The sequence below is a fragment of the Leptonotus elevatus genome, chromosome 1 (genome assembly GCF_054856555.1).
Source record: "Leptonotus elevatus isolate MCC_2025b chromosome 1, RoL_Lele_1.0, whole genome shotgun sequence".
Taxonomy (NCBI): Eukaryota; Metazoa; Chordata; class Actinopteri; order Syngnathiformes; family Syngnathidae; genus Leptonotus; species Leptonotus elevatus.
In genome coordinates this window covers 31458095-31485761 of record NC_141239.1, presented here as the reverse complement: position 1 = coordinate 31485761, position 27667 = coordinate 31458095, and the positions used below count along the sequence as shown (strand labels likewise).

The 27667-nt window shown below is 43.0% G+C and overlaps 3 protein-coding genes across 4 annotated transcripts; 2 read left to right on the top strand and 1 right to left on the bottom strand.

Annotated features, from left to right (window-relative positions):
• Positions 1 to 553: 553 nt before the first annotated feature.
• Positions 554 to 10790, top strand: LOC147181685 (jupiter microtubule associated homolog 1-like). Its single transcript, XM_086092041.1, has 5 exons — positions 554 to 762; positions 3812 to 3954; positions 8846 to 9000; positions 9849 to 9879; positions 10257 to 10790. Exons 1-5 carry the CDS (start codon positions 704 to 706, stop codon positions 10391 to 10393), a joined length of 525 nt encoding a protein of 174 aa, XP_085948167.1. The 5' UTR covers positions 554 to 703; the 3' UTR covers positions 10394 to 10790.
• A 4649-nt stretch (positions 10791 to 15439) lies between these two features.
• On the bottom strand, positions 15440 to 17331 carry LOC147181684 (uncharacterized). The gene is made up of 2 exons (XM_086085178.1): positions 17172 to 17331; positions 15440 to 16682 (listed from the first exon to the last, which is right to left on the bottom strand). Exons 1-2 carry the CDS (start codon positions 17263 to 17265, stop codon positions 16093 to 16095), a joined length of 684 nt encoding a protein of 227 aa, XP_085941304.1. The 5' UTR covers positions 17266 to 17331; the 3' UTR covers positions 15440 to 16092.
• A 307-nt stretch (positions 17332 to 17638) lies between these two features.
• Positions 17639 to 27530, top strand: armc5 (armadillo repeat containing 5). Of its 2 annotated transcripts, none has more exons than XM_086058848.1 (8): positions 17639 to 17901; positions 18169 to 18505; positions 18914 to 18944; positions 19064 to 19174; positions 19507 to 20395; positions 21309 to 22012; positions 23237 to 23369; positions 25355 to 27530. In XM_086058848.1, exons 1-8 carry the CDS (start codon positions 17882 to 17884, stop codon positions 26616 to 26618), a joined length of 3489 nt encoding a protein of 1162 aa, XP_085914974.1. In that variant the 5' UTR covers positions 17639 to 17881; the 3' UTR covers positions 26619 to 27530. The 2 variants fall into 2 exon arrangements, with proteins under 2 accessions (XP_085914974.1, XP_085914965.1); XM_086058839.1 differs by having other exon boundaries at positions 17997 to 18505.
• The last annotated feature ends 137 nt before the right edge of the window (positions 27531 to 27667 follow it).

Here is a 27667-nt window from a genome sequence, read left to right as displayed (position 1 = left end):
ACAGGCACACGAGCTCATCTCCACCTGTTGAGTAGAAGCAACTGTGGCTAAAGCCAAAGTGTTTTAGGATTTTTACCTTCTGGACCTGGATTCCCCAACCCTGTTTGTTAACTATATAACTATTTTAGAAGTTTTTAAAAAAAATTACATCCATCCATCCATCACTTTTCTACACCCATTATTCTCATTAGCGTCGCCGAATAAATCTAACATGCATGTTTTAGGAGAACATACATAGACCACAGGCTCAGACTCAAACCCCCAACCCTGTGAGGCAGATATCCCAGAGCAGTTTAGTATTAAATCTACTCCTTAAAACGAAAACCACAGACCTCTGGAAGCTGTATGGACACCCTTGTATAATGAATTAAAAATAATAATAATACTGTAATCAAAAAACAAACAGAAAATGGCCTTGGGTTCACTGGGAAGAAGCTGCCACCAACAACAGAGGTGAGTTCCGTGTTTTTCATCCAATGATGATGAAGAATAAAGTTGAGTTACACGAGGTGCCGTCCAATCAGAGCCAGGCGAATGACAGTGGGCGGAGTCGATTCTTTGCAGTTACCGAAGCAGTTCTCCGTGGACGGACGGCTTCGCTTCAAGCTTTCCACGGCGTCGGGTGGAGACCACCGCATTTGATCCCCCTCGGCTGTTGACTTTTTTTGTATTCGTCGCTTCGAATTCCCTGAAATACCCTTCGATGATGACGACGACCACCACCTTCCAAGGAGTGGAACCCGGTGCCAAAAGCAGTTCCAGGTAAACGGCAGCTTTTCAGTCCATTTGGCGGCGGTGAACAAAAGGAGTGGATGCGGCTAACAAAAACGCCTCTTTTTCTTCTCTCGAAGCTAACTCCTTAGCCACCGCTAGCCTGCTGGTGGATTCCTGTGGCTTGAGCTAAACTGTCACACAATCTTGCTAATTAAATTAATCTGATGCGCCGTTTAGACTTTAGCTGCTCTGCATGGGGTCATTCTGTCTAGTCTTTGTTCAACAATTAGGTGGCTGATCTTAAAACCTTGAGAAAAATAATATTAATGGGTTTTTTTTAATCTGAAGTAGCTAGGCCTAATAACTTAATACCCCCTCTTACAGTTACTCTTCCTTCTATACTTACAGTTTTAATGCCTTACAAGAGTTTGACAGTGCTCTAAAAAACAGGAAGTCTTCTGAATCTGTAAATGTCATCTAACGCAGGAATAGTTCATTATCGGTTGGTGCCAGTTTAAGTGAAATACCTCAGTGTGTGTTTAAAACCTCAATTTGTGAGTAAACCCCACTGCAGGACTATTCATCCAAAAGGTATGCAGTCATATCATAGCTGGAAGTCATGAATCTCGCCTTCTCGCCTCCCACTTGGCCCACAAAACAATGCAAAGAAAATGTGCTGTCTCAGTGCATGGGTGGGGAGGGGGGCTATGAATCAGGGAATATTAATCAGATTTTAGGAGAGGAGACCTGTTTTTTTTTTTTTTGCTTAACAAATCTGTCAGTCGTCAAGCATTTTGATCTGGCATGTGGAGGAGGGGGGTGGGGTGTGCTCGGGCGGGGGCTTTGGGTTCGCTAAGCCTCCCAAATCTCTCCTTCAGATCTTTGCTCTCGCTCCTTTAAAGTCTCATTTACTGCTCATCTCTGCGCCTGGTTGGTCTGTAGGGCTCCTTCCAGATGCAATCGGGCAGCCCGAATGTGGCTCAGATCTCACCAGGCCACCAAAATAAAGCACATGCCTTATCAGACTTGCTGTCTTTGGCCCCTTAAACACTCCAACCATCCGCTCGCTGCCCCTCCACCCCACGCAGCCTCTGTCTGTCTGCTAAAGCCGTTTCACATCGATGTCATTTGCAGTGTGATTCTAGGGTGGGGTCCGCTGCCAGGCCGCTTAAAGCCTCCCTCTCGCTCTCTCTGTGTCTGTGTGGAAAGCATGAGCTCATCTCCTGCTCTGCTTTAGCTTTTCCCACACAAGCCAAGCGGGACAGACACGGATGTGCAAGCACCGGTTGATAGACGACGCACATTTGCTGGCCAATGTGGAAAGATAGCAGAGCCTTGGACAGCTGCTAAGTGTGTCAGCTGGTGGCTTCATTGACTCCAGAGAAGAGAGATAGTTGGAAAAAAAGAGGGAGGGGTCCAGTTCCTCTTTTTGTCCTTTGGTACAACAAGGAAAAAGCCTTCTTCCTTATTATTGTCTTCCTTTTGTTCAATTTGCGGTGTGATGATACTTTGCTTACCAAGTCTATTCATCCATTGACATACATAACGTCGACTTTTGACCTCGGTTGAGTAATATTAACCCAGAAGACCGCATTGGATTCAATGGAGACATTCAATAATTGAGATAACCGCCCTGGCGTGTCTGTCACTGCAAAAATAATCCGACGGATGGTAGCGGCTAGCTGGATTCAGCTGCAGCGTAGACATTCTGTGGCAGAATGACTGCCAGCTGAGAGAATGAAGAGATCATTTTAATGTGACTCACATTTTTCACATGTTACAGACTCTGCGATACTGAGAAATCATAATGTCACTGATTACTTTTCAGGAAAATGAAAGTTAGTGTGAAGTTGGACAGAATGCTTTTGAAGCTGAATTATTCCATGCGATAGACTTGTGATCAGACAATAAGAAAGTGACAGTCAAAATGTGGGGAAATGAATCTAATATTAAAGAACTGCATTATATATATATATAAAAATCAAGGCATACCCCTTAATAATAGTCTTCTTACACCTAATAGATGCCCAGTGCTCTCTGCGATCCACTGCTGCATATGAGGAAATGAGATGCATGCCTGCCAGCATACATTACAGTAGCGGGCGATGCATTTGCTACCCGTGCCTTCAGTGGGTAGTGGTGCACTTACCTGACTTAATCCACCACTCACATCGCAATTATACAAACCATCTTTACGGGACATAGGACTGGGCGATATGGGGGGGGTTGGGGGAGTGGGTTCCCAGTCATGTTACCTGCGTCTCCTGTAGCCTCAAGATCCACAAGTGAATGACGGCGAACTAACGTTACATACGGTATGTCTGCTCGCAACACGTTTTTTGTTTTTAATATATTTTTATTAAATTTTCTTGAAAACTTCTTGGGTGGTGGCCAGTTTACTTGGGTGGCCCGCCCAAGTATTAACATGGTGTGGTGCATTTTCAGTCGACAACAAGTAGCAAAATGGTCACCCTCTGAGATGGATAAAAACGTGGATTTTGCTACTTAACTCATATTCCACAAACACAATATTAATCTGAATGCTGTGTTTAGAGTACTGGGGGCACATGCAACGTGTTATTGTCAAGAACCTTTTGGGGTTGTTTTCCCCTTTAAGAAATTATTTACATCATACAAGATATGCTGTTCAGTAAATATATTAATGTGCATATATCGTGACAGATGTGTTTTGCTAGTCAGTGTTCACTTCTGCTCCTTCTCAAACTTGCATCTTATCATATTGTGGCATTTTCTTTCCTCTGTCATGTTTTTATTCTTGTGCTTGTAGGAAACAAATCAAATCAAAGTGATTGTTGGCCGAACGTTTTGCTCTGGCCAACCAATCGGGAAAAAAATGAGGGCCAGCTTGGTGATATCTGATTGGTTAAATAAATGGTCTCATTGCTATTATGGTAGTTTAGGACAAGACCCATGGGTTAGCACTACTGATTAGGAAGGCCCTAGGTAGATTATGTTGACATGGCAACAGAAAGAGGATGAAATCTGATTGGTCTAATTCTCCTTCTGGTAGCGTTTAGACCAGCAGGGACCTCCCACCAGTTCAGCATTAAAACTTGAATAACTTGCTCTTCCCAAGGGTACTGCGACCACCAGGCGGCGCCTCCAGCTTCACCTTCGGCACGGACGAGAACGCCACCCCACAGCGCAAGAACAAGATGGCCTCCAGCATCTTTGCAGAACCCGATGACCCCCATGCTCATCGGAGGAACAATCCGCCCAGTCAGTTCCTTTTTCATATATTTTCGCATTCATCTGCTCTGCAATGTGCTGTACTTTCAAGCACTTCACTCCATGTTGGAAGAGTTACAAACGACAAGGATCACTTAGGATTTTTCCGTTGAAGTAGTCAGAACATTCCATTGGTCTAATATACAAGAAAAGCAACTCGGCAGTGCTGGGATACGAGTAATTTGACCCGGGGGCTTTGTTATTGGGGTGGGATTAGATCAGCCCACAATGGAAAGAAATGAGTCAGTTTAAGTATGGGCCTCGTATAGACATGAGCAAGACTTGAATAACAAAGGCGACGTAAGCTCCCGCGATAGTTAGTACCTGCCTGTATGCTTCAAAAAACCCAGGTAAGCCTTGTTCCGATGAGCTACATTGTTTGTTTAGCATAATCTTTAGGCAAGGCAAGTTTATTTCTATAGCACATTTTATACACAAGGCGACTCAATGTACTTTACACGAGGAAAGACACAATATCTGCAAGCATCAACAAACAACAGTTAACAACAAAGCAGAGAAAACAAAAGTAGCTGAAAAAATTACAAAAAGAACATACATTAACAATGTTAAAACGCATCAACAGCAAACTTTAAAACATTTAGGGTAAAGAAATAAGTAGTTTTCTAAAGTAATTAAAAGAAAAACATGATTTAAAAGTGTTTCGAAGACACAAATCAAAGGTATGTGGGAAAAAAGCAAAGCAAAGTTTTTAACCTGGATTTAACAGCATTTACACTCGGGGCTAACTTCACTTCTGTTGGCAGCTTATTCTATTTGTGTGCAGCATAACCGCTAAATGCAGCTTCACCGTGTTTAGTTAGAACTCTGGGTTCCACTAATTGACCAAAGTCTACAGATCTCAAGGCCCTACTGGGTTTATATTGAGTCAGCATTTCTTGAACAAATTCAGGACCAAGACCATACAGTGATTGATTTATAGACCAGCAGCACAATTTTAAAATCTGTTCTACAGCTGACTGGGAGCCAGTGTAAAGCCTTACGGACTGGAATGATATGTTCTGCTCTCTTTGTTTTGGTCAGAATTTGAGCTGCAGCGTTCCGAATGAGCTGCAATTGTCCGATGTTCTTTTGGGAGAGTCCAGTCAGAAGACGGTTACAGTGATCCGGTCTACTGGAGATAAAAGCGTGGATAAGTTTCTCTTGGTCTGCTCGGAGCATGCAGTCCTTCAGTCTGGAGATGTTTTTCAGCTCCAAAGAGGCTGTTTTAGTGATTGATTTGATATGATTGCTGAAAGTCAGGTCTTACTCTATCAGCACCCCAAGATTATCGGACTTGGTCTGGTTCTAAAGACAGTAGCTCGGGGTGTTTTCTAACAACAATCCTCTTTTCTTTATTGCCGTACAACAATGACCGCCGTTTTGTTTTGGTTTAGCTGGTTTAAGTGGGACGCTGTTGTTTTTCCAGTTTGCCAAAGTACTTCATGTTTCTTCGCAGCATCACATGTTTTCACTCTAACCCATTTGCAGAAAGGCATCTATCTGCATGCTGTGTCTGTTTATTTGGTATAGAATTACCATGATTTAGAATTTTAATTTGTTCTAGCGTCTCTTTATTTGTTTCTGACTGTTTGTCCCAGACTTACTCAAACATATTTTTACTATTTTCACTCTTCCTCGTCTAAGAATCATCCAGATTTTCAGTCTCGAAGTGACCAGTTGAGCATTGAAGAAACTTTTAAAGATTTAAGCTTGAGCTATTTTCACTACTTTAAATGGGTTGCTAATGCATACAAATAACATATGGCATGGGTGCAGACCAATAGTATTATAACCTTAAATTGACCATATTTGGACATATGAGGTTTCCCTTGACAGCAACTATATGCTACCCATGGAATGGTCCTTCTTCCTGCTCGCATTCTTCGACAAGGGTGAAGGCCAAGTTCAGGCCAGCCTTCCTGTACTACTTCCTATTGACGAGAACATGTGGGAGATGCTTATTTGTTTGAAAGTGTTTGCCTTGGCTTTTCTCTGTGTATAAAATCTTGTAACGAGCAAGATGCGAGTGACCCCCTCTTTGTGTCAAACAGCTTGACTGTGTATACTTGGCTCACATGGATTTCATTTTGTTAAATACTTTAAGACACACATTTTTTCCTCATTATGAACAACAGCCAGCCAGCAATTGTAGTCTATTGCTTTCAAGAACAGTGTGTACGATACATTGTGTTTCCAAAATTAACGCACAGCCTCGCACGGTGGGTGTGACAATCAGTGGTACTTTAACTTTAACACTGTACCGCACAAGAATGCTTCACCACCCCTGGCTACGAAGCAGTTTAACGTTGTTGCTGATGCACGTCGTAGCTTGTATTCATAAGTGACTTGTGTGTTGACTGTTGCTAACTTTAGACCAGCTGTTGGGTTCAGCTGCTCAGCTGAGGCAAATGTCCTCGGGACGCACATTCTCACAACCTTCATCAGACTAGAAAGCAGAGACGTACACTACACACAAAAAGTTTGGGATCTTGGTAAGGATGCACCGATACCCTTTTTTTTCTTCTTCTTTAGACCGAGAACAAGTACTTCCATTTGAATGCTCGCCCATGACAAGTAAATATAATTCATAATGCCATTGCAACTTAAAATTGTGATGGAAATGTGTTTCTTGGTTAGAAAATGCTTGTTGGCATTAGCATAGCAGCCAGCTGCCTCTTTGTTGGTAATTAATCAAATCTAATCTAATCATGTCAAAGTCGTCGGTAAATGAGCGAATCCGTTTTGATCAGCTGCTCCAATTGAGCAAAGTTGAATGGTCTTGCATGCTGTCATTAAATCGCAAGGCATCCCCTGGCTGGTCGGAAAAGTATAGAGCATTTGTGTTTTTTGTTTGCTTTTGGGCGTTTTGCCTCTAATGGACAGGACAGCTGAAGGAGAGAGAGGAAGCAGAAGAGAGAGGGAATGACATGCAGGAAAGAGCCGCTTGGCACGGGGTTTGAACCAGGGTTACCTTCTCCAAAGGAAAGGCCTCAACACATGATGCAGATGGTCTACCAGTGAGATTAACACCGCCAGGTCTAGTGCATTTGGCACAATACAATAATGTTGACTCATTCAAGTCTCAAAAGGATTAATTGATTGGAAAACTGTCATGTCGTCAGCATTTCAGTACTATGATGTTGATGTTTTCCTGTCTCCAAGCTTGTGGATGATACACACTTGACTTAATGCACCCAGGGGATCTGTAAATTTAAGTTGAAAGACATTGATGTCATCACGTTGCGTTATATTTGATTAATTTCCTCTTCTTTCCATTTGATGTTTGCGTTGCACTGTCCAGAGAATGCCGCAGACTCATAAACACGGCGCCGGTAATGAAGGAACCGTTGTTGTCGAGGGGCCGATGCGGAAGCTCTTCACTCCATTAACCAGAGTGGCCACTCCTCTGATTCTTTAGCATCCATTGTTCCCCGCGTGACAAAGACGCTCTGTGCTGGTTTTCAGGTCGGCCGCCTGGAGATATTCCATAGCATTTGCTGAGTCACAACCCTTTCCAGTTAGGAGTTACTTCTGTATGTATGGTCGTTTCCGTAAAGTTCAGGTTTTGTGTCAGACCTGAGGATGGAGAGATGTGCAACAGGGGGGAGGGGAAACTGTTGAGTATGTTTGTGGTTGGATGATGAAGTCAGACAAGACCACACCTTCCTGGGATAAGAGACACAAATGATGATATTCCGATAGAATACAGTCCATGTTTAGTGAAGAGGGAGGGATGGGACTTAACAACTGACAATTTGACAACACCCCAAAAGAAGAAGTCCTTTGAGATGAAGTCTATTTATTTTAGTGGCCAATCATTCAACTGGCCTTCATGAAATATATATATATTTTAAATACATTGATTCAAAAAGGTAAATAAAGAACTCTGTGTGTATGAGTCTTACAACCGTGTACCTGCTGTGTATAGCTTGCCTCACTCATGGTTTACAGCACATGAGTCTGGGGGTGACTGTGACTAATTGCATTAGGCTCCATATTGGAGGACATCTGCTCGGAAGCCTGAATCACTGTGGGTCATCTGTCTCAGCGGTTTCCTGTCTAATCCTTCTGTCATCCGATCCAAAAACCATACATTTGGATTAAATATGACACTTTGTGTCTGATTTGCTAAGGGTTGTGCAAACCTGATTGCTTATGCAAAAAAAGATGGATGCGCTAACCAACCGGGTTCACCCAGGACTGTGATTTGGCAAATTGGTCAAATTTCATACTGGGCACAATAAAGGCAATTGGATTACTTTAACACGAGCAATTGTGATCTATTAAACGTGAGGTTAATTGCGATGTCTGGATACTGCTGTGCGTAACCATGACTACGGTAACTGTTATTGTGATGTGAATGAGAGGCCACGGGGAGAATGAAATGTTTTCCTCTGGTTGTAGACATTAGTGAAATGCCAGAAACAAAAATGTGTGACATCTTGAATGATATGTTTGAGAAGCTGACTTAGAGCCAGTTAAAGGAAGGAGTCATGCCATTTTGTCTGACAAAACTGCCTCTCTGTGGGTCATTTCAGTGCACTGTGACAATTGACTGTTGCAGGCCTATGCAAGAGTAGTTTTTGTTGTTGTTTTTTATGATGCCCAAAGTCTTTAAACGTATTAAATGTTACACATGATGGGCACTCGGGATGAGTTAAGTCAAACAAAGTATGGCTTTCATGCAGTTGCTGATTTCTCCAAAAATGTTCGGAGCAATAGATTGCTTTTCTGTAACTCTGTAATGTTTGTTTGTCTTCCACAAACACTTCGTGTTCCATCAATTAAAACCAAATTTTCCACTTGCGGTAATTTCCCATCGTGAAAACCATCAAAGCACGCTTGCCCTTTTGTCTGAAGACTTGCTGGTTAACTTTCCCAGGTGCCAGTGATGCCGCCGTGGGGACCCTGTGCGGGGAGCCTTCGGCCCCACTGAGACGGTGCCAGCAGCCTATTCTGTTCCCCAAGAACCCTCAGCCGGAGCTCACCACCATCCACAACTCTGGAGCCGCTTTGGTGTGGAACCAAAGACAAGAGGTAACGACACTCGCGCCGTTGTCTTTCTGAATCAGTGTTGCCACGGATGAGATGTGACAGCTCTGGGAAAACTTCACAGAGTGAAGGAGGACTATGTTCATTGGATAGGATCCAACCCAATGTACTGTTGGCATTTAATGTTACACTGCTGGGAATGAGACAGTTTTGACACAAACATTAAGGACCAAACCTCAAATAGTGGCCATCTCTTGAATGGGCACTGTGTCCCAGTTAGTTGCAGGGTGCGACACCTCGACCAGGCGTGTCAAAATCATTTACATAGCAGGCAAAGTGGTGACAAAGCACAACTTGAGTCAACTAAATGAAGCTCCTCAACTCGCTTCATTATAGTACCTAGGTAACAAAATGGTGCCAAAGCAATACTCCAACGGTATACAAGGATGTTCCGTTTATGTTTAGAAGAGATTTTTTTTATCGATCTGCTAACCAAAACAGCAGTACCGAGGTCAGAAACAGATGAGATAGTCATTAGTCAATGTATTGTGTGCAGATTGTCACAGATATGTTTTAATTATGAATTTCTATGAAAAATTCAAGTTTTATTTTGTTTTTGTTTTTTAATGGCTGAGTTTTTCTGATGATGAGAACCTGCCAAAATGCAAGTTGACTGTAGAAGACGACCTGTTTGTTGCGTTACTCTAATCTCTCTCCCCACCCCCCCTTTCTGAGTTGAAAGGACGGCTTCAGCTGTCCTGCTAATTATGTCACATGATGACAGGGTGTTGTCCCAAGTCTGAATGAACGGGCCGTAGTTAGAAGGGTCACTTTGGTTCAGCAGGGCATGTTTACTTTGTTTCTTCATGTTTTCTCATGTTTTTTTATGACAGGACGAGAATGGCCAAGAACCAGCAAACGCTGGTGAGTATCTTGACGTTCACAGCACTTTCATGTATAAAAGAGGATTTATCAGTTTTCTTTATAGATTGCTTGTGTACTTCCCTTTTTGTGGTGTGATGGTTGGTTTGTTCTTTTTTTATTTTTTAAAGAGCAAGCATCCCCTCAAATTAAAAGGCTCTCAAGGGTTTTGTAAAGGGGAGGCCCTTGTAACAATGTTGCTCAGTTAGAAGGGCAGCCAGAAGGCAAGAGTGATGATGCATGGGATTTAATTTCTCTGCAAATGTGATTGGTCAAGCATGGTAGCAACCACTATGTTTCGAAGAGAACGTCATTGGTTAGAAACACAGGTGGAAAGTAAGAAAGGACAAATGGTAACGGGTGTCTGCTTCACTTGGCAGAGTGTCCCGACAACGGGGAGACGGAGCAGGAGGAGCAGGAGGAGCCACAGCCCTCCGCCCCGTCGGGAAGTGCCAACTCCACTCCGGGAAGCCGAAGAAACCCACCTGGTGGCAAGTCCAGCCTCATCCTGGGTTGAGAAGAGACCCTTCTCCTTCTTTTTTTTGTTCTTCCATTTGAACACTTTTTTTATTTTTGAAAGATAAATCCCCCGTCACTCTCTTCCTCTCCATCAACCAGTCACCTGTGACGCGTGTCCTCCACACGGTCAAGTCCGCCTCCTTTCTAACACCAACATGTCCTTTTAATCCTTTTTTCTATTATAGAACTGTCAATAAAAGCACTTTACGTATCTCTGTGCCCTCCTTCCCGCCCGTTGAAGCTCATCCTGTAGTGCATCGCGCCTGCCGGGGAAGTCGAAACATTTAGCTCATCTCCATCCCTGTTCATCCATGTTGTAAATGCTTAAAAAAAAGAAAAACAAAACTGAATTGTTGCGTGAATTTCTAAATACAATAAAGATTGATATGAATTTGCTGGGGCTCCTTTTGTATTTCTTCATGAATATTAAATTCCCACATTTCTTCAATCGTGTATTGTATTTCAATGGAGGCCCCATTTTGTGCCTCAGTCACTCGGTCCTTTGACTTGAAAAAAATACACACCTGAGGAAATACAGTCCCCTCCTGAACGATTACAACAGCAAGGTTGATTCCTTTGTATTTGTTGTATACAGAATACTTTTGGGTTTCAGATGAATGTCAGACAAAAGTTCTGAATTTCAGCTTTTATTTCATGGTATTCACATCTTACATGTGTTAAATAATTCTGGACATGCAAGCCCAAGCCCTGACCTCCACCATGCTCCACAGATGACTTTGTATGTTTTGGACCACATGAATTTTGCAAAGAAGTGCGGAGATAAGCCACAAAAGTTTTGGAACAAAGTTTTATGGACTGATGAGACTAAGATTAACATCTATCAAAATGATGGGAAAGGCCAAAGTATGGAGAAAGGGTCTGCTTATGATCCAATATAAAAAAAATTTTTTTTATTAAAAATGATGAAAAGAAAAGAAATACTTGGCTCGCTAACCAAAATTATGATTGCTTTAGTTTAGATAAGTTATCAATTTTTTAGATAGTGTTTTTCTTTATAAAAGGCTATAATTAATACGTTTTGTTCTCTAGACAAGTTTCTTTTTTTACTCAACAAAAAATAATGTTTTGAATATAACGTTCCAGATAAGGTGTCATTTTTCTAGAAAGTTGTAGTTTGAGGGGTCTTTTTTTATTTTATTTATGAAGAAAAAAAAGTTGTAGATGGATTTTTCCTAGATTAAAAGTTCTATATTTTTCTCTCCGAATTTTCTAGATAATCATAAAATGTTACCTTGAGTAGATGAAAGCCTCTTTTCTAGTAATTAATCACTAATAAACAACTATTACTCTTTACTTACTAACTATTACTATTTCAACAATGATTCAAAAATATTTGTAAAGATAAAATGTTTGTACTATATGCATTTCATTCTATCATCATATGCTAAAATGTTGGATTAAGGCACAAAGGTAGCGTTTATCTCGCGTTCCCATCTTGTGTCCAGAGACGACATCATTTGACAGGCTTGTGAATCTCCTTGACCTGATTTATGTGCTGCGAGTGTGTGTTTTATTGCGGTGCTGATGTGGCTTGTGCGACATGCAATGAATATACAGCACTCTTCAGGGCTTTGCTTTATTTGGAAGTGCTCGCCTTGGCCTCGATTCTTTGGCTTCTGTAGCACGGTTTGGGAAAAGTCGGATCCAGAACACGATTGGACCTTTATGTGACATCAAATCTTATCCAGCTTACTCTCTTTTTTACATTTTATATTTGGTGAAAATTGACTTTACACTTGAGATTGATGAGGTGTGTCAGAAAGGTTCCAGGACTGGTGTCACAAAAGTTTTCCTCTTTACTCTTTACTCACTTTCCCAACCTTCTCCATTAACCAATAAATGAATACAGTACATCATAAGTCACCAAAAATGTGCACTGATTGCTTCAGACTTGCTTTGATACTTGTTAGTCTTGCTCAGACCCACCAATGCGGAGGGCGGGAAAAAACTGATGTTATTGGTGGGCCAAAATTTTTATCTGATTGGCTGAAGACAAAGTCTGATTTTTTTATATACTGACAAGATTGATAGACGGACAAGATTATCATGGCGGCACATTGAGAATGCTGAAATCACCCAACACTGCTATGTTCTTTTTAAGAATGGGAGTGACTCATGATGAGTAATTGAGCATGCCTTTCTGATGAGTCACACATTTTTGTAGTCCAAAGAAACAAAAAGTCTACATTAGTGTTTGGAGAATTTATTTCTGGCATTATTCTTCAACTTTCTATAACTCCAATTCCAAAGTTGGGACACTATACAAATAGTGAATAAAAACTGAATGTAATTATGTGGAAATGCCCAATTTCAATATTTTGTTCAGAATAAAACATAGATGACAGGTCAAAGGTTTAAACTGAGAAAATGTATAATTTTAAGGGGAAAATATGTTGATTGTAAATTTCATGGTGCCAACAAATCTCCAAAAAGTTGAGACAGGTAGCAATAAGAGGCTGGAAAAGTCAATTGCACTTATAAAAAAAAAACAGCTGGATGACCAGTTACCACTAATGAGGTTCATTGGCAACATGATTGGAATATAAAAAGAGCTTCTTGGAGTGGCAGTGTCTCTCAGAAGCCAAGATGGGTAGAGAATTATCAATTCCTCCAATTTTGCGCAGAAAGAAACATTGCAAAAAAGGTTGAAGTAATCATCATCCAAAGATTGAGAGAATCTGGAACAATCTGTGTGTAAGGGTCAAGGCCGAAAAATCCTACTGGATGACCTTCGGGCCCTTAAACGGCACTGCGCCGCAAACATCAATGCTAACTGTAAGGGAAATCACAGAAAGGGCTCAGCAATACTTCCAGAAAACATTGTGGGTGAACACAATCCACCGTGCCAGCCACCGTTGCCAGATGAAACTCCACAGTACAAAGAAGAAGCCATTTCTAAAGCAGACCAAGAAGCGCAGGCGTTTCTCTGGGCCAGGGCTTATTTAAAATGGAGTGTGGCAAAGTGGAAAGCTGTTTTGTGGTCAGACCAATCACGATTTGAAGAAAAAAATTGGGGCGCTATATCATACTGACTAAAGAGGACAAGGACATTATAACAGACATTACGAACATTTTTACACCAAATGTCTGACCTAAGTGTAGCTAAAATAATCGGACTGTTAATTTGATGCTGGATAATCTCCTTTTAGGGATCAAATGAATGAAGTAGATCATCCCAGTGGGATGATATATTTGAAGATAAGACGGGTAATCTTTGTTGCAGTTACCCTTAGTTTTAAGCTGTGTTAGAGTGTTGCGTTTGTGCCAAAACATAACATACCTTTTGGCATTTTGGCCAAAAACCTCAACTATGGTTTCTTTGGACTCGGACCATAACGTGTTTTGCTCCTCCCATTACATAAACATTGGCCCAGATAGTGCAAAAGCTAACCCTACCCCCCATTTGACATTGATTTATCCCCCAAAAGCCACAAAAACAGTAACAGGTGTTGTGCATTGTATAAAGGAGGTTAAGGCTCCAAGGCAAACACAAATAGGGAATTTACAAATGTTGAACTATGAAAATGTGGGCACCAGTCACTACATATTTGAACAGCACTACAAAATGGCCACTGACTTAATAGGTCAGTGATTGCCAACATAACTTTAAAGAAACGGAGTTTTGAGTCTGACATTACCCAGCCAGCGCTTGCTATCTGAAGACATATGGCCACAAAAAGTCAAACGGATCTTCCCTCACTACCTGGAATTACAATTGGAACCTAAGAAGACTGACAGGAGAGTTGCAGTTTCCAAGCTGAGAGGCATGTGGAGGTCACTCGGGATCGAGACAGGCACTTCCTATCCTGGAGACACGCCAGGATGTTGGAGCCAAGTCGATGATTTTTACTCAGTCGGAGGGTTTGATGAATATTTAAGTGCAACAGGATACCAGACCTGGAGACATTGTTACCTCTCACATGATGCTTTTTATTACAGCAAATATGTATTTTCCTATGATTATCTTGGTGTATCTATATCAATTTAGATTTTGTTGGTGCACATTGCGTTTGTCCATGTCTGGACCTCCAGTCTGTAAATAAAGCGAATGGGGTAGTTGCCACCGACTTTCGACTTCCGGGTTTTACACATCAGCGCCGTTTCCGGCCACTGCTGGTCGCGTTCCAACACTCGCACCCCCATGCCCCACAACCGCGCGCTCCCCGCTCATTGGCGGGAGGGCGTCTCGGCTATCTGAAATGCTTCGGACACTGAGACAAACACTACATACTCGCAGCCTCGCACCCGTCGACTGGAACGCGCACGTATTGGGACGCGGCCCACATGACGCAAACCGGAAACGGAAACAAAGTTGATGGGTGAAAACCCGGAAGTCCCACCTCCTCCGTGGCATATAGTCCATTGAGTGATTGATTAAATGCAGAGTGTAGTGTAACTACTTTATTTTATTTTTTTAATTCAGATTTTTGTCTTTAGTCATGCTCAACAAAACTGAATCTTCTTCTCCAACCACAAGTCATCTTTCTGAAAAAAGGCAAGCTTCGTCCTGTTCTCCCCCACAGGCAGCAGCCACATTGCTGACTGTGAATAATCAGCCTGGGTCAACCTTTTACGGCGTGCTGGCCAGATGAGGCCCTGTGTGTGTACTGTTAACTCTCGGGAGTTCCATGACCAGACCCCCAAAGCAAAGTGGAGCTGTAAACGTGGGGAGGAAATGAGATGAGTTATCCCTAATTGACACAAAACTTGGTACTTGGATAGAAGTGCAGATACTAAGCTAACCTGAAAAGTTAACTTAAGTACAGTAATAAAGTATTTGTACCATTACTGCCAATCAATACCCTCGTTGAGTCATAAGAGCGCTGACTCGGCAAACTGGCCTTTGGCTCAGCGGAAGTTGTAAACAGGATGTGATGATTGCTAAATGGCAGCGCAGCTGTGGTTCTTTTTGCTACACTACAGTCAGCTTGCCACAGGAAGCAGGAAATAATGTGACTTTAATTGGTCTCCAAAGAGCCTTCATTTGAAGGGGAAATGTCTTCATACCAGTGGCGGTCCTTGAATTTGGTACCTGGGCTCAACATATCCCCCCCACACTGTACTTTTTCAAATTGTGGCAAGGGATATTAATTAGAGAGGAGGCCTTTAAAATAAATAAATAATAATATAATTTTTATTATTGAAGTCAAGTGCGGTTTTCCTGGCATGTTTTTGCTTTGTAGTCTGTAGAGGGCACTCTTGCTTCAAACGGTGTGATTCCACAAGTCTATTCCATAAATCATTTTCCCTTATTTGTGCAATTTGAGAAATCCTGAATCTAGTGTGTGTTTTCTTTTTATGTATCTTGTAACCAAACTGTTTAATATACATACAGTATGAAACGGCAACGCCTAATAGAGGTTTGTGTTAAAACTAGCAAAAAAAATCCTTAATGTTGGAAGTTGGAACAGAATGTTACAAGAATAAAGTTGCATGACTATTAGGCTAAAACTATTTTGAGGGGAAAAGAAAGTCCTTTTAATATGAGAATGTAGCTATTTATTTAGAATGTATATTTCCAAGGGAAAAGACATAACATACTAGAGTAAAGTTTTTTTTTTTAATAAGTCATAATAGCATGAGATAAAATTGCATTTATTTTAAGACAATAAAAGTCATAATTTTGTGTTATCTTGATAACTACAGTTTTATACGCACGTGAGTCCATCTCTCTGTTTAATGGCTTTCTTTGTCCTTTTGCGCCAGGCTGGCGATGGCGTGTGCCAGGTTGTTAATGGCCTCAATCTTCCTCTCCTCCAGCGCCTTCTGCTGGGCCCACATGTTCAGCTTCCTCTCCTGCAACTCCATGTACAGCTGAAGGACATCCTGCGGCGGCCTCAGGGCGCACGACATTGTGGACATTGAGCATACCGCGGGAGGAGGCGACGGCAGAATGGGCGTAAACCTCTTGCTGCTGGTCTTGATCCCGCCCATCTTGACGCCCCGCCCAGCCTGCGCCTCTTTACCCAGGACGCGCTGCATGGCCCCGAAAAACTCCCAGTGGACGGCGGCGGCCCCCAGCCTCTTAGCCCGCTCTGTGTTCTTCCTGTAGGTGGTCAACATGTTTCTCCACTTCAGGTCGCACTCGTGGGCCTTGACGCCCACGTCGGCTGCATCCTGCGCATCCTCCCTGAGCCGGGCGTTGACCCTCTCGGCCACCGTCTCCCAAAGTTTCTTCTTTTTGCACACTGGCTGCTCAAAAGCCTGGTCCATTTCCAGACGGGTGTTGACAAGGTGCCACGTGGCCTGGAGGGTCCATATGAACTCTATAAGGGGCAAGAAAGTTTAAAATTAGTTTCCTCTCCCTAGCCACTTCATCTGAATCTTCCAGTGGGATAGCAAGATGTTCCCAGGCCAGCCGAGAGGTGTCTTTAGGATGCATGTCTTTCGTCTTCCCCTGGTGGGACATGACTGGAAAACCTCATCAGGCAGGAGGAGTTCAGGAGGCATCTTCAACTGATGCCCAAGCCATCTCATTGGGTGAAAATGTTTAAAAGCTTGTTTGGTATCAGGAGAAATCACGCAAATTCTAGATGGCGGAAATTTTATTCCAAACCCATATCATTCAGCCCTAATTTAATAATTTAAAAAAAGAGTAATAATTTCAATAATAACTAAAATTGTTGTTGTCAAACCTAATATCAGTCATATCCAATCATTTTATTCGCCTGCCTACCCATCCACTAATCGTGAGGCCCTCCTCCTCTTCAGCGATGCCTCGATGAAATATAAACCAAACTTTAACAAATACAAACCCGCTTTAGTTTCTTCTGCTTCCACTATGGGCACCGCCGCTTCCTTCTCCTTCATTTCCGTTCTTTGTATAACAATTGTTTCGATGACCTCCATATTTTTGCAAAATCACAAGTATTTCGGTGAATGCGATGTCTCCATCGTGGAGATTAACAACACTATAAAAAGTCCTTCTCGCATTGGACAAAAGGGTTCCACAACAAAACACTTGGAAGTTTAGGGAAATGTAGTTCATTTTATCCCACACAACAGTAGACTGTAATGATATGTTTGTCAGTAAAACTACAATCCCGAAAGGCCGCGCGCCATATTGTACTAGTACTACCACTCGGATTGTAGTTTTCTCGAGCAGGAAGCGTACAATAGAAAGCTTCTCGGCCTGAAAGTTGGACTACAACTCCCAGCATTTATTAAACCGAGTCCTCCTATACGCTCCCTGCTTCTTTCGCCGAGCGCCCCTGTTTTTCTTGTTTGGCTAAAGATGGCGTTAGCGGCTAACACAGGCGATTGCTTTTTGTGTCACACAAACTATTTGGACGGTTGCGGCACTGCAGCGAGTAATCATAGCTTTGCCTCGTCACTCGGTGTGTGAAATTATGTTACATTGGACAAACACGCGTCAGGGAGCAGGAAAAACGATTGGCTGGCCTTCGACACGACATAGGCCTGTCTTGCGGGGAGCGGAGGGGAAGCAGCCGAAACTCCATTTCCCATGAGCAACCGCGGCATCAGGTGATAGAAGCTTCTTTTTCTTTTTTTTGTCATACCGGAGATTGTAGTTTTCTAAGCATGTGAGAGTGTTTTCTTTCTTTCTTTTTTAAATACAGTATGAATTAACAGTCCACTCTCTAATGGATCGCAAAAGTCAATGAATTGCTGTTAAAAGTCTCCAGGCAGTGGAATAAAATGTAAATTAATAAATATCAAACAAAAGGTAAAGACCAATGAGCCAGTAGGCTACCTGGTAAAAGGAACCATGACTGCTTTACCCATGCCAAGGGGCCGAAAGCCATCTCGAGCCCCTTCCAGCAGGGAAGGGTCTCCATCAGCGCCAGAGTACTCATTGACCTGGTGCCTGGCACACCTGAACAAGCCCCCACCTGACTCGGGAGGTGAACTGGACAAGAGGTCCAGATTGTCCCAGTGGCGAGCGTTGGTTGCTATCCGAACCCAACACATAAAGGGCGACAAGGACGGCATCAGCCGCTTCCGCACTCAGGGGGGTCTGCGGCCCTTGCTGGACCTGCTCGGCCACCCAGAGTGCTCCCGGAAGTTTCAGGACCTGGCCCTCAGCATCTTGGCCAACTGCTGCACCGAACTGGAGACACGCATTGAAGTAAGATAAAAGAACCACTCACACTGCAGTTATTTATACTGTTGCAAGAAAAAGTTTGTGAACCCTTCGTTAGGATTTGGTCATAAAAATGCGTTCTGAACTAGAGAGTACTATTAAAGTACCGCTGTTAAAGTACCGTGATAACTCACCATCACAAAAATATTTTGAGTACATTGGTGACGTGTGACTCGAGTGACCTGAGCTGTTGTTAGTTCGTTTTCCTTTTTTTGTTTGTTTGTTTTTCTTTCACTTGCAAGCACGTGATTGAGATATGAGTGCCCTATGGTGGCTGTGAACTTAACTTCACAATTTATGCAGAAATGCAGGTCATTCCAAAGGGTTTACATACTTTTTCTTTCACCTGGATCTTTCTTTCGAATATTAAATCTTTATACATTTCCAATATAGGTTCGCAAGCTTGACGGAATAAATGTTGTGGGTGAGTTTCCTTTTTAGACATTTTGATACAATGTTTATGTAGCGTAAATCAGCAACTGTGGTTGTGCCGTGTACTGTACACACATCACAGCATCTTGACAAATGTCCTTGTTGTCTCAGTGGATGTGATGAAGAGGAACGTGGCCCAGGAGACCATCCAGAACCGAGCCGCGCGGGCTTTGGGGAATCTGGCCATGGACTCGCAGAGCTCGGCGCTCATTCACTCGACTGGTGAGTCCCCGTGCCCACTGCACATTGCGGGTTGGAAACTGATTTCACATTAGGAATAAATGGCTTAAATTATTTTCCCAGTTAGGCAGAATTTGTGGGTCCCTTTAATGCAGAATCACAACCAAACTTTTATTAGGTTGTATAAAATAATGAACAATGATGAAATAATCTTCCAAGGATTAAGAGCAGAAAACAAAATTTTATGAGAATAAATTGATTTTAACTTGCTGCTATGGCTGCCTTGTCACTTATTGCTAGGCAGAATTCCGCCACTTCACATGATAACATTTTTTTTAATTTCAATTGTTACTTTGTCATTTTTCTCCACTCAGGTGGCGTACCTCTCCTCCTTCTGTGTTTGTCTCTGTCACCCGCCCCGTCCTCCCCCACCGCCGCGCTGCCCAACGACGCCTGCCCCAAGCTGGAGTGCGCCCAGTCGGCCTCGCGGGCGCTCCTCTACCTGTCGGACACGCCCAACAACCGCCTGTCTCTTCTCACTCAGGGTGCCTTGTCGGCCCTCGCCCCTCTCATCTCCCCAGACTACCCCCAAGGCCTACGGAGGGCGGCCCTCAGGACCGTCCACGAGCTCACCCGAGGCTGTGGTCCCGAATGCGCCAGGGAGTTGTCACGCTCAGGGGTCCTGGCCCAGCTGGGCGTCATGGCGTCCGGAGAGGCTGGCAAGCCGTTTGAGGAGTTGGCACTCAAGACTCTGGCCAACCTGTGCTCTCAAGGATGCCTGCGCCCCTTGGTGGGCTCCCTGGGGGTCATCCCCAGGTTCACGGCGGAGGCGAAGAAGGACCCCCTCAAGTCGGGGGTCTTCCTCAAGGCGCTGTGCCTGTGCTGCAAGGAGGCGGTCAACCGCGCCAAGGTGAAGGAGAGTGGCGGGCTAGAGGCGCTCGTGGGCTTTCTGGCGGCGCACCCGAGTCACCCCCTGGCGCGGCTGGCCATCCTGGCCTGTGTGGACTTTGTCTTTGACGAGTCGGCTGTGGAGCAGCTGCAGGAGTTTGGGCTGGTACCCCTGCTAGTTGCCCGGCTGGTGGCGATCACTGCGGGTGATAAGACAGACACGACCGGCAGCAGCCCGGGCACCTCGTCGGGTTCATGTCACAGCGAGCTTCTTTCGCCGCCAGGCTTGGACTCCTTTGACTTTGCGCCTTTCGTGGGTTGCAAGAAGGAGGAGGGCGGCAGGGAACAGGGCTCGTCAAGCTTTTTAAGTCTCAGGTATGACAAATTCAGCCCAGCACCATTTACATTAACAAGAATCCTGTATTATTTGTGTTAATTAATTAATTTGTTTATTATTATTAATTTTATTTTATTCTATTTTTACTCAAAATTGGTTAAAATGCACTTATTCACTTTTTTTTTTAAATTATAATTTACTGTCATTTAAGAATTTGTCAATTGATTTATTGTAAATAATTAAATATGTTTTTACATATTTAAATATACAATGAAAATGAAGTATTTCATAAATAAATGAATGACATATACATTAAAAAAATTATGTAATGAATTTTATATTGCACATTATTATGTGTATTAAGTAAACAGTTTTCCATACACATATAATTTACTGCAACTTCTATAAATGTATTGATGTTTAATCGTATTTAAATTAATTAGCATAATAAAAATTAAAAGGAGAAGTCATGATTTAATCAGAAAACTATTTTACAAGCACATTTAATATATGGCTGAATTAACTGTATTTAAATTAGTTATCTAATACACATTTTAAAACACAAAATCTATTATTTGTATCATATAAATTATTTTTGCATGCACGTATGTTTAATTATTAAAATTAAATGTACTTATTAAATAATTAGTTAATTATAAAGAGATTGTATATAATATATTTTTTAATCACTATTAATGTACATTACACATTTAACGTTTATTGAATTATTTGTTGATCATTATAATTCATTTAATTATGTATAATAAAGAATCAAAATTACATGTATTTTTAATATGAAACTAATGCACAATTTAAAAAAATCATATTTGATTATGCAATTAAAATAATTATGAATACAATAAAAAAAAATGAAGCCTGTATAAAAATTTGTCATTTAGTTATGATTCAACTATTTGACAAATTTAAATAAGTAACTTGTGTTGCATCTAGGTCCTGGCTGTTGTCTGAGGGTATGATCTCCTCCGAAGAAGACTTGCTGGATTCCTCGAGCAGTGCCGACGGGGAGTGGGCGGCATCACCCCCTCAAAGCTCCCCGAACCCCGACTGCCTCGCCCCACTTAAAACCTGCTCTTCTTTCAACGCAGCTACCTCAAAGAAAGACGCTCCGAACTCCTCGTCATCGCGGTGGAAAGCGGGAGATCCGCCACCCTGCAGCCCTCCCACCGTGTCCCCCGCCTTAAAAGCCACAAACCCGCCCTCCCCTTCCAAGTTCTCATCGCCCAACAGAAGGCATCAGCGGGCGCACTCTGCGCTTTCTTCCGCAGCGAAGCTCACCGTTGACGCGCCTCCGTCCACGCCACGGCGCTTCGCTTACCAGCACCCGTACCACCCCGAACCTTGGACGGCCGAGTCGCCCGTCCTGCTGCTGCTGTCGCGCTTTTCCCACGTCGCCGACCCTAGCCCCGCACTGGTCACCTCGAGCACTGTGCTGGGCCTGCTGCGCTACCTCAGTCAGCACCAGGACCCCAGCAGCCGCTGTTTCCGCCTCCTCTGCCGCCTCAGCTGCAATCCCAGCTGCCTTCGAGCGCTCCTTCGAACCGGGGCCGTGGCACTCATCTACCACCACCTCTGCCAGAGAGACCGCGGGGCCAGGCGACAGCATGACCGGGTGAAAGCCAAGGTCAAACAGCTTGGTAAGATGTTGATTAATTTGTCAGCTTAATTTTCAAGCTCGGAGACATGCAAATCAAACGTATGAAGCATGATACTTAAATCTAAATTGCTTATTTTTGTATATACACAGTATTTTCTATTTATTTTCCTTCTGCTCTAATTTATTTTAACAGAGTATGCACAGTTGTCTAAATGTGTAGTTCACCACAGTTTGAACATTGCCAAAACAAGTAGAAATCTATTTATTCCACAAGTAGTTGAAAAGTATCTATTAGGGTCCGGGATTAGGTCTTTAAATTTGTGTAAATTTTTGATATAATGTTAAATTGTATTTCCCCAAAAATTAACCCGGTGTTTAAAAATAAGTTTAATACTGAGAATCTGCAGAAATCATGACTTGGTGGAGCTAAAAAGTTATGTAAAACCATTAAACACTGAAATACACACAACATTGTGGAGCGACCACATCAGTCTATTGGCACAACATTGCATATAGAACACGTCAATCTATTGGTACGCAATATTGTGACCCCATGTCACCTTTGACTGGCACACAGCATTGTGGAGTGACCATGTTAGAATTGTCTGTCACAAAATTAAGGAGCAACCGCATGACAGGGTCTACTCAAACACAACATTACGGAGCGACCATGTTGAAATCAACTGGTGTAAAACATTGCAGAGCAACACCATGTCAAAGTTTTTGGGCACACATTGCCTAGCGATCACTACTGGCACACAACATTGCGTAGCAACCCCATCAATCCACTTGAATACAATATTTCAAAGTGAATATGTTAGTGGCCTTGAACGCAACATTGTCGAGGGACCACATGTCTGACTCTACTGGCACAGCATTGTGGAGGGTACTCATGGCAGTTTACTGGCACAACATTGTGGAGTGGCCACGTTATCTACTGACACACAACATTATGGAGTGCCCACATGTTAGTATACTTGCACACAACATGGCAGAAAGACTGCATGTTCATCCACTGGCACACAACATAATGAGCGGTCATCTGCAGTCTACTGGCACACAACATTGTAGAGTGACCATATTAGTATATTCGCACACAACATCGCTGTAAGACTGCATGTCTATCCACTGGCACACAACATAATGAGCGGTCACATCAGTCTACTGGAACTCAACATTGTGGAGTGACTTGTCTTGTCTGGTACACAAGGTTTGGTGCATTATTTAAACACGGGTGATTTGTAACGTTTTCTCTTTTGTGCAGGTGTGACTGTCCTCAACAATCTTCACGTCCAGTGCGAGTCGGCTTTTGGCGCGGGGGTCCTCGCACACGTCATGCTGTCGGGCTCCGAGTCGGACCGAGTCAACTGCGCACTGTCCCTGCCTTTAATCAGCAGGTGAGTCCTTTTTTCAGTCTCAATCTCAATCTCATTTCGATTTCAGGCATTCTGTTAGCTTCGTGTCTCTGTGCGGCATCGCCAGGGAGACAAACACAACAAACATCTTGTTTTGTGCTTTCTCAGGCACAGCAATAATGATCCCGGCTCAGTTTGATCCGGGCATGTTTATCAAACCAAAAGTGCAGGATTGAAAAATTACAATAATATATATATATTTTTTAATCTATTAAGTCAACTTTCAAATATGAACCATTTTCATTGGACATGTTAAGAACTACTTAACCTGATTTACTTGTAAATGGATCAGTTTGACCCAGCCACGACCAGGATTAAAAAGGAGGGGGGGGGGTCACTGTTTTCTTACTGAAGAAACAATATTCACTATAAATGTTTAGATTACTTAAAAAATGTACTTCATGCAAACGAGCCATTTAAATTGTATAATATTATACCAAAGAATAATTTGTGTTTGTTTTTTCCGCAAAGTGAGAACAAATGTTCAGTCAAAGCCAAATATGACGTCACAATAGTTTTATTGTTATCGACTATTGAACAGTGGCAAAATCTTAACAGTCTCCAGTTGCACAAGAAACAGACTTAAGAAAAAAAACTTAGATCAACTTAACCCCCCCGCCCCCCTCTTTTCCTACTTTGATAAACAGAAGATCTAACCTTGGCTAATACTTGTCTATCGCACTCCCCACATATAACGTGATTTTGTTGCTCATCTTATACTTTAAAACCAAACCATCTGTAAATTACTGAGCCACTGCTTCTTTTTTTACATCCCAATTCTTCTTTTGCTCTCTCCGCAGCCATTGTTGCTTCCTCCATGCTTGTTGATGAGTGCTGTTGTGTCTCTTCCCGGCCCCTCCCACTTGTTTGCACAAGAGAGGAGGGGCGGAGGCACGCGGCAGCGCTGTAGACTGCTCCCAGTCAAGAGCACAGCAACGGCGCAAATTTGAAATATATCGATATATATATATACGAAATAGTCTATAATTCCATATCCCATTTAAAAATACAGTGGTACCTCTGAGTTTGAACATAATTCGTTCCTGCGGAATGTTCAAAGTCTGAATTGTTCAACCTCTGAAACATTTTTGCCCATAGGAAATAATGTAAATGCAATTAATCCGTTCCCAAGCTCCAAAAACAGAAAATTCTTATTTTAATTTCTATTTATGTTTTTTTACATTATTTGAACAATAAATAATACCTTACCTTTTTTGTTGTGGTGCGATGGCATCAGTGGATGATAAACGCTATGTTAATGCTAGCTTTAGTTCAGTGCTGAGTTTGTGTATTTTACATTGGGCATATTGTTAGACTACTAAGCGGTCCTTGCGTGCGTTGTTTAACGTCCGGCACGTTGTTGAACTGCTAAGGGGGGTCCTCGTGCCAGTATTTACAGAAGTAGTCACGGTAGTTACAACGGCGCGATAATCTCCTTTCTAATTCCACTGTGGTTCGTAGCACTGTATGTTTTTCTTTGCTGCCACTGGCACTGTTGTCTTTCTTTGGCCCCATGGTGAAAAAAATTGTCATGGAAAATTCAAAAGTATGGATGGAGCACCTCCGGGAGTATTGACGATCTGACTGGAAATGAGCAGTGCATCGTCTCAACTACCGCAACGTGAGCATTCGGCATTGCTCGGCTTAGCTCGGCTTCACTCGGCTACCCGTTTTCAAGGTACGTTCGGCTTAGCTTGCTTTGCTTGGGTGTTCGAACTCCGAAAATGAGTTCAAACTCCGAGGCATTTTTTACTCAGAATTTTTGGTTGAAGTCCGAATTGTACTAGTTCCAAGACGTTCAAACTCCGAGGTTCCACTGTTTATCCAAATTATTTATGTATCGATAAATCGCCCAGCTGTACTTTGTACTGATGGGTTTAAAAAATACATGATTTTGTGCCTTATATATATATTTTAAGCTTTTAAGTCAAGGTTCCACAGTAATCCTAATTTCCTTTTTCTGACAGCAACAAGCCTCAGTTGCGGAAACTCCTCTTGGACTCCGGCGGCCTTCTCTTGGCCCTGCAGCCTCTCGATTGCCGCGACGACATGGACGCCCACACCGCCGATTGTAGGCGCCTGCTTTCCACCTGGCCGGACGTGTCCCTCCACTCGCTCTACTTCTCCCTTCTGATTGGCTGCTTGTCTCCCCTGGTGTCCAGCATCAAATCGCACCCTGATGCCGGACGCCTCATTAAACTTTGTCAAGCTGACTCAGCGGCGCCACCTCCCTCTAAGAAGCCTCGCCACGCTTATGTCTGCCCGTATGCCACATCTGACTTTGACTTGCTGCTGCTTCTGGATGATGGGGCGAAGGTCCCGGCCAACAAGGAGACCGTGGCTGGCTCGGGCTCGGAGTACTTCAGGGCTCTGCTGAAAGGCGGCTTCGGGGAAGCTAAATCCGGAGAAGCTGTCCGCATTAAAGACGTTACTGAAGGCATGTTGGTACCGGTGTTGCACCACCTGCACGGGTGCCGGCTGGCAGCATCGAACCAGGCGGAGGAGTGCCAGTTTTTGGACTCGTTGAAACTTGAGGGGCTCGCTTCCTCTCATTCAGAGGAGCCGTCCTTCCAGAAATCTCCGTTAGGCGAGGCCATGATGGGAGCGTGCAGATTCTTGGCCACGGAGCTTCAGAGAGAGCTGGAGGACCTTTGCGTGGCTTGTCTCCTGTCTGGTGACGATCGTACTGCAGCGCCCCCCTCAGGAGGAGACCAGGACAACACCGAAGAGCACCTGGCCAGCAGGACATCAGAGTTGGACCTGACGTGCGTTCACCTGCGATTAGAGACTCTTTTGGAGACCAGCATGAAAACAACAACTTCCTTTAACAAGAAAGAGAGCAAAAACATCCCAGGAAGGAAAGTCGACAGTATTTGTCAAATTAAAAGTTTGAAACCCTGTGCAGAAAAGTCAGAGGTAAAAAGCTCGGCTCAGCTCCTCAAAGCAGAACTTCCGGACTCCCTCAAACCCCCGGAGGAGGAACGATACGGTACGAAAGTGGTCCCGGCTGGCCTTCTGCCAGAAGTGTACTGCTTTGCGCAGCGCTACAATTACCCGGCGCTGCGTCGGGCCTGCCTGACGCTGATGCTGGGCTGTCGGGATACGGGGCAGCGGCCCTGCTTCTCGGCCAACGAGGCCGCCGACTGCCTGCGAGAGGCTGCCGGGCAGGCCGACTGCGTTGACACGCTAAGGCAGGATCTTCTCAGTCTGGCTGCAGACACGCTAAACTGAGAACCGTTTGAAAGCCTGTATGCATGCGTTGTTTATTTTGGGGGACTGCATCCTTTTTTCCCCCTCTACACATATGTTCAAGGTGTATAAAAAAATATATGCTTTGACTGACCATTTGTCATATTTGGTTTTGATTTTGGCTTTTATTGTCATAGATATACAAGAGGTGAATTAAAAAAATTAAGATAAATTAATAACTTAAAAGAAAACATTACTACATTCAATCCAGCATATTTGTGGTTTGTCATTGGAAAATTCACTGACTCACAATTTTTTTTTGAGGGGGGGGTTATCAGATCTGTTATTCACTGAAGAAGAAAAAAGCTAAGCTTTTGCCATTATTTCAAAAAATTTCATTTGGAATTGCGAGACATTGTCACCTCATCAACTGTTGCTGTTTTTGTGACATGAACATTCTTTGGGGTATTGCGTGAGGTTTGGGGAATGTGCAGTGAATTCAACCCTACCTTTTTGTGCGAGCCACCTGCATAATTTAGTGATGTACTTGTAATTCCAGTAAAATGTTATGGCAACATTTCTTTCATCTTAAGTTAATTGTATATTAATATTTGCATTAGGTTTAGTTGCACCCAAAACAAAATTATGAGTAATGGGCAGTCAAAGGTGTAAGTTTTTTCACCGTGTTGATGAATTCAAACCCGTCTCATCATATCATAATTGTTTATGATATACAGTACTTCCGTTTGTTTTGGATTTTCTTACTTTTTTTTTTTGTAATGAGACATCTGTTGCTGTCGCCTTTTTTCAAGTGGTTTTACTGGAAGTACTGAGACAATCAGGGTCATGTCTTGTTTATTTTGTACATAGAGATCAATTGGAGACGTAGGTGTAGAATTCACCTGCCCGATATCAACTCCATGCCACTGAAATATAAAGATTTATGACACGCGCTATGCAGTGTTGCTTGTTTTATTTACATAAACTAGTCCAAGTGCATTTGATCATTCCTGTGGACCAGCAATACAATACATGGGATGCTAACTTGTCGAGTCATTTAAATTTGATGGCGTCCTTTATTGCAGTGCTTC

Excerpts from the sequence above, each read along its gene's own strand:
- LOC147181684 (XM_086085178.1), bottom strand. The coding sequence starts at position 17,265 with ATGGAGGTCATCGAAACAATTGTTATACAAAGAACGGAAATGAAGGAG. Across the intron at positions 16,683-17,171 it reads AGCAGAAGAAACTAAAGCGG|AGTTCATATGGACCCTCCAG; the intron begins GTTTGTATTTGT and ends TGCCCCTTATAG.
- armc5 (XM_086058839.1), top strand. The coding sequence starts at position 18,146 with ATGACTGCTTTACCCATGCCAAGGGGCCGAAAGCCATCTCGAGCCCCT. Across the intron at positions 18,945-19,063 it reads TGACGGAATAAATGTTGTGG|TGGATGTGATGAAGAGGAAC; the intron begins GTGAGTTTCCTT and ends TTGTTGTCTCAG. Across the intron at positions 22,013-23,236 it reads AGCCAAGGTCAAACAGCTTG|GTGTGACTGTCCTCAACAAT; the intron begins GTAAGATGTTGA and ends TCTTTTGTGCAG.
- LOC147181685 (XM_086092041.1), top strand. The coding sequence starts at position 704 with ATGATGACGACGACCACCACCTTCCAAGGAGTGGAACCCGGTGCCAAA. Across the intron at positions 3,955-8,845 it reads TCGGAGGAACAATCCGCCCA|GTGCCAGTGATGCCGCCGTG; the intron begins GTCAGTTCCTTT and ends TAACTTTCCCAG. Across the intron at positions 9,880-10,256 it reads CCAAGAACCAGCAAACGCTG|AGTGTCCCGACAACGGGGAG; the intron begins GTGAGTATCTTG and ends TTCACTTGGCAG.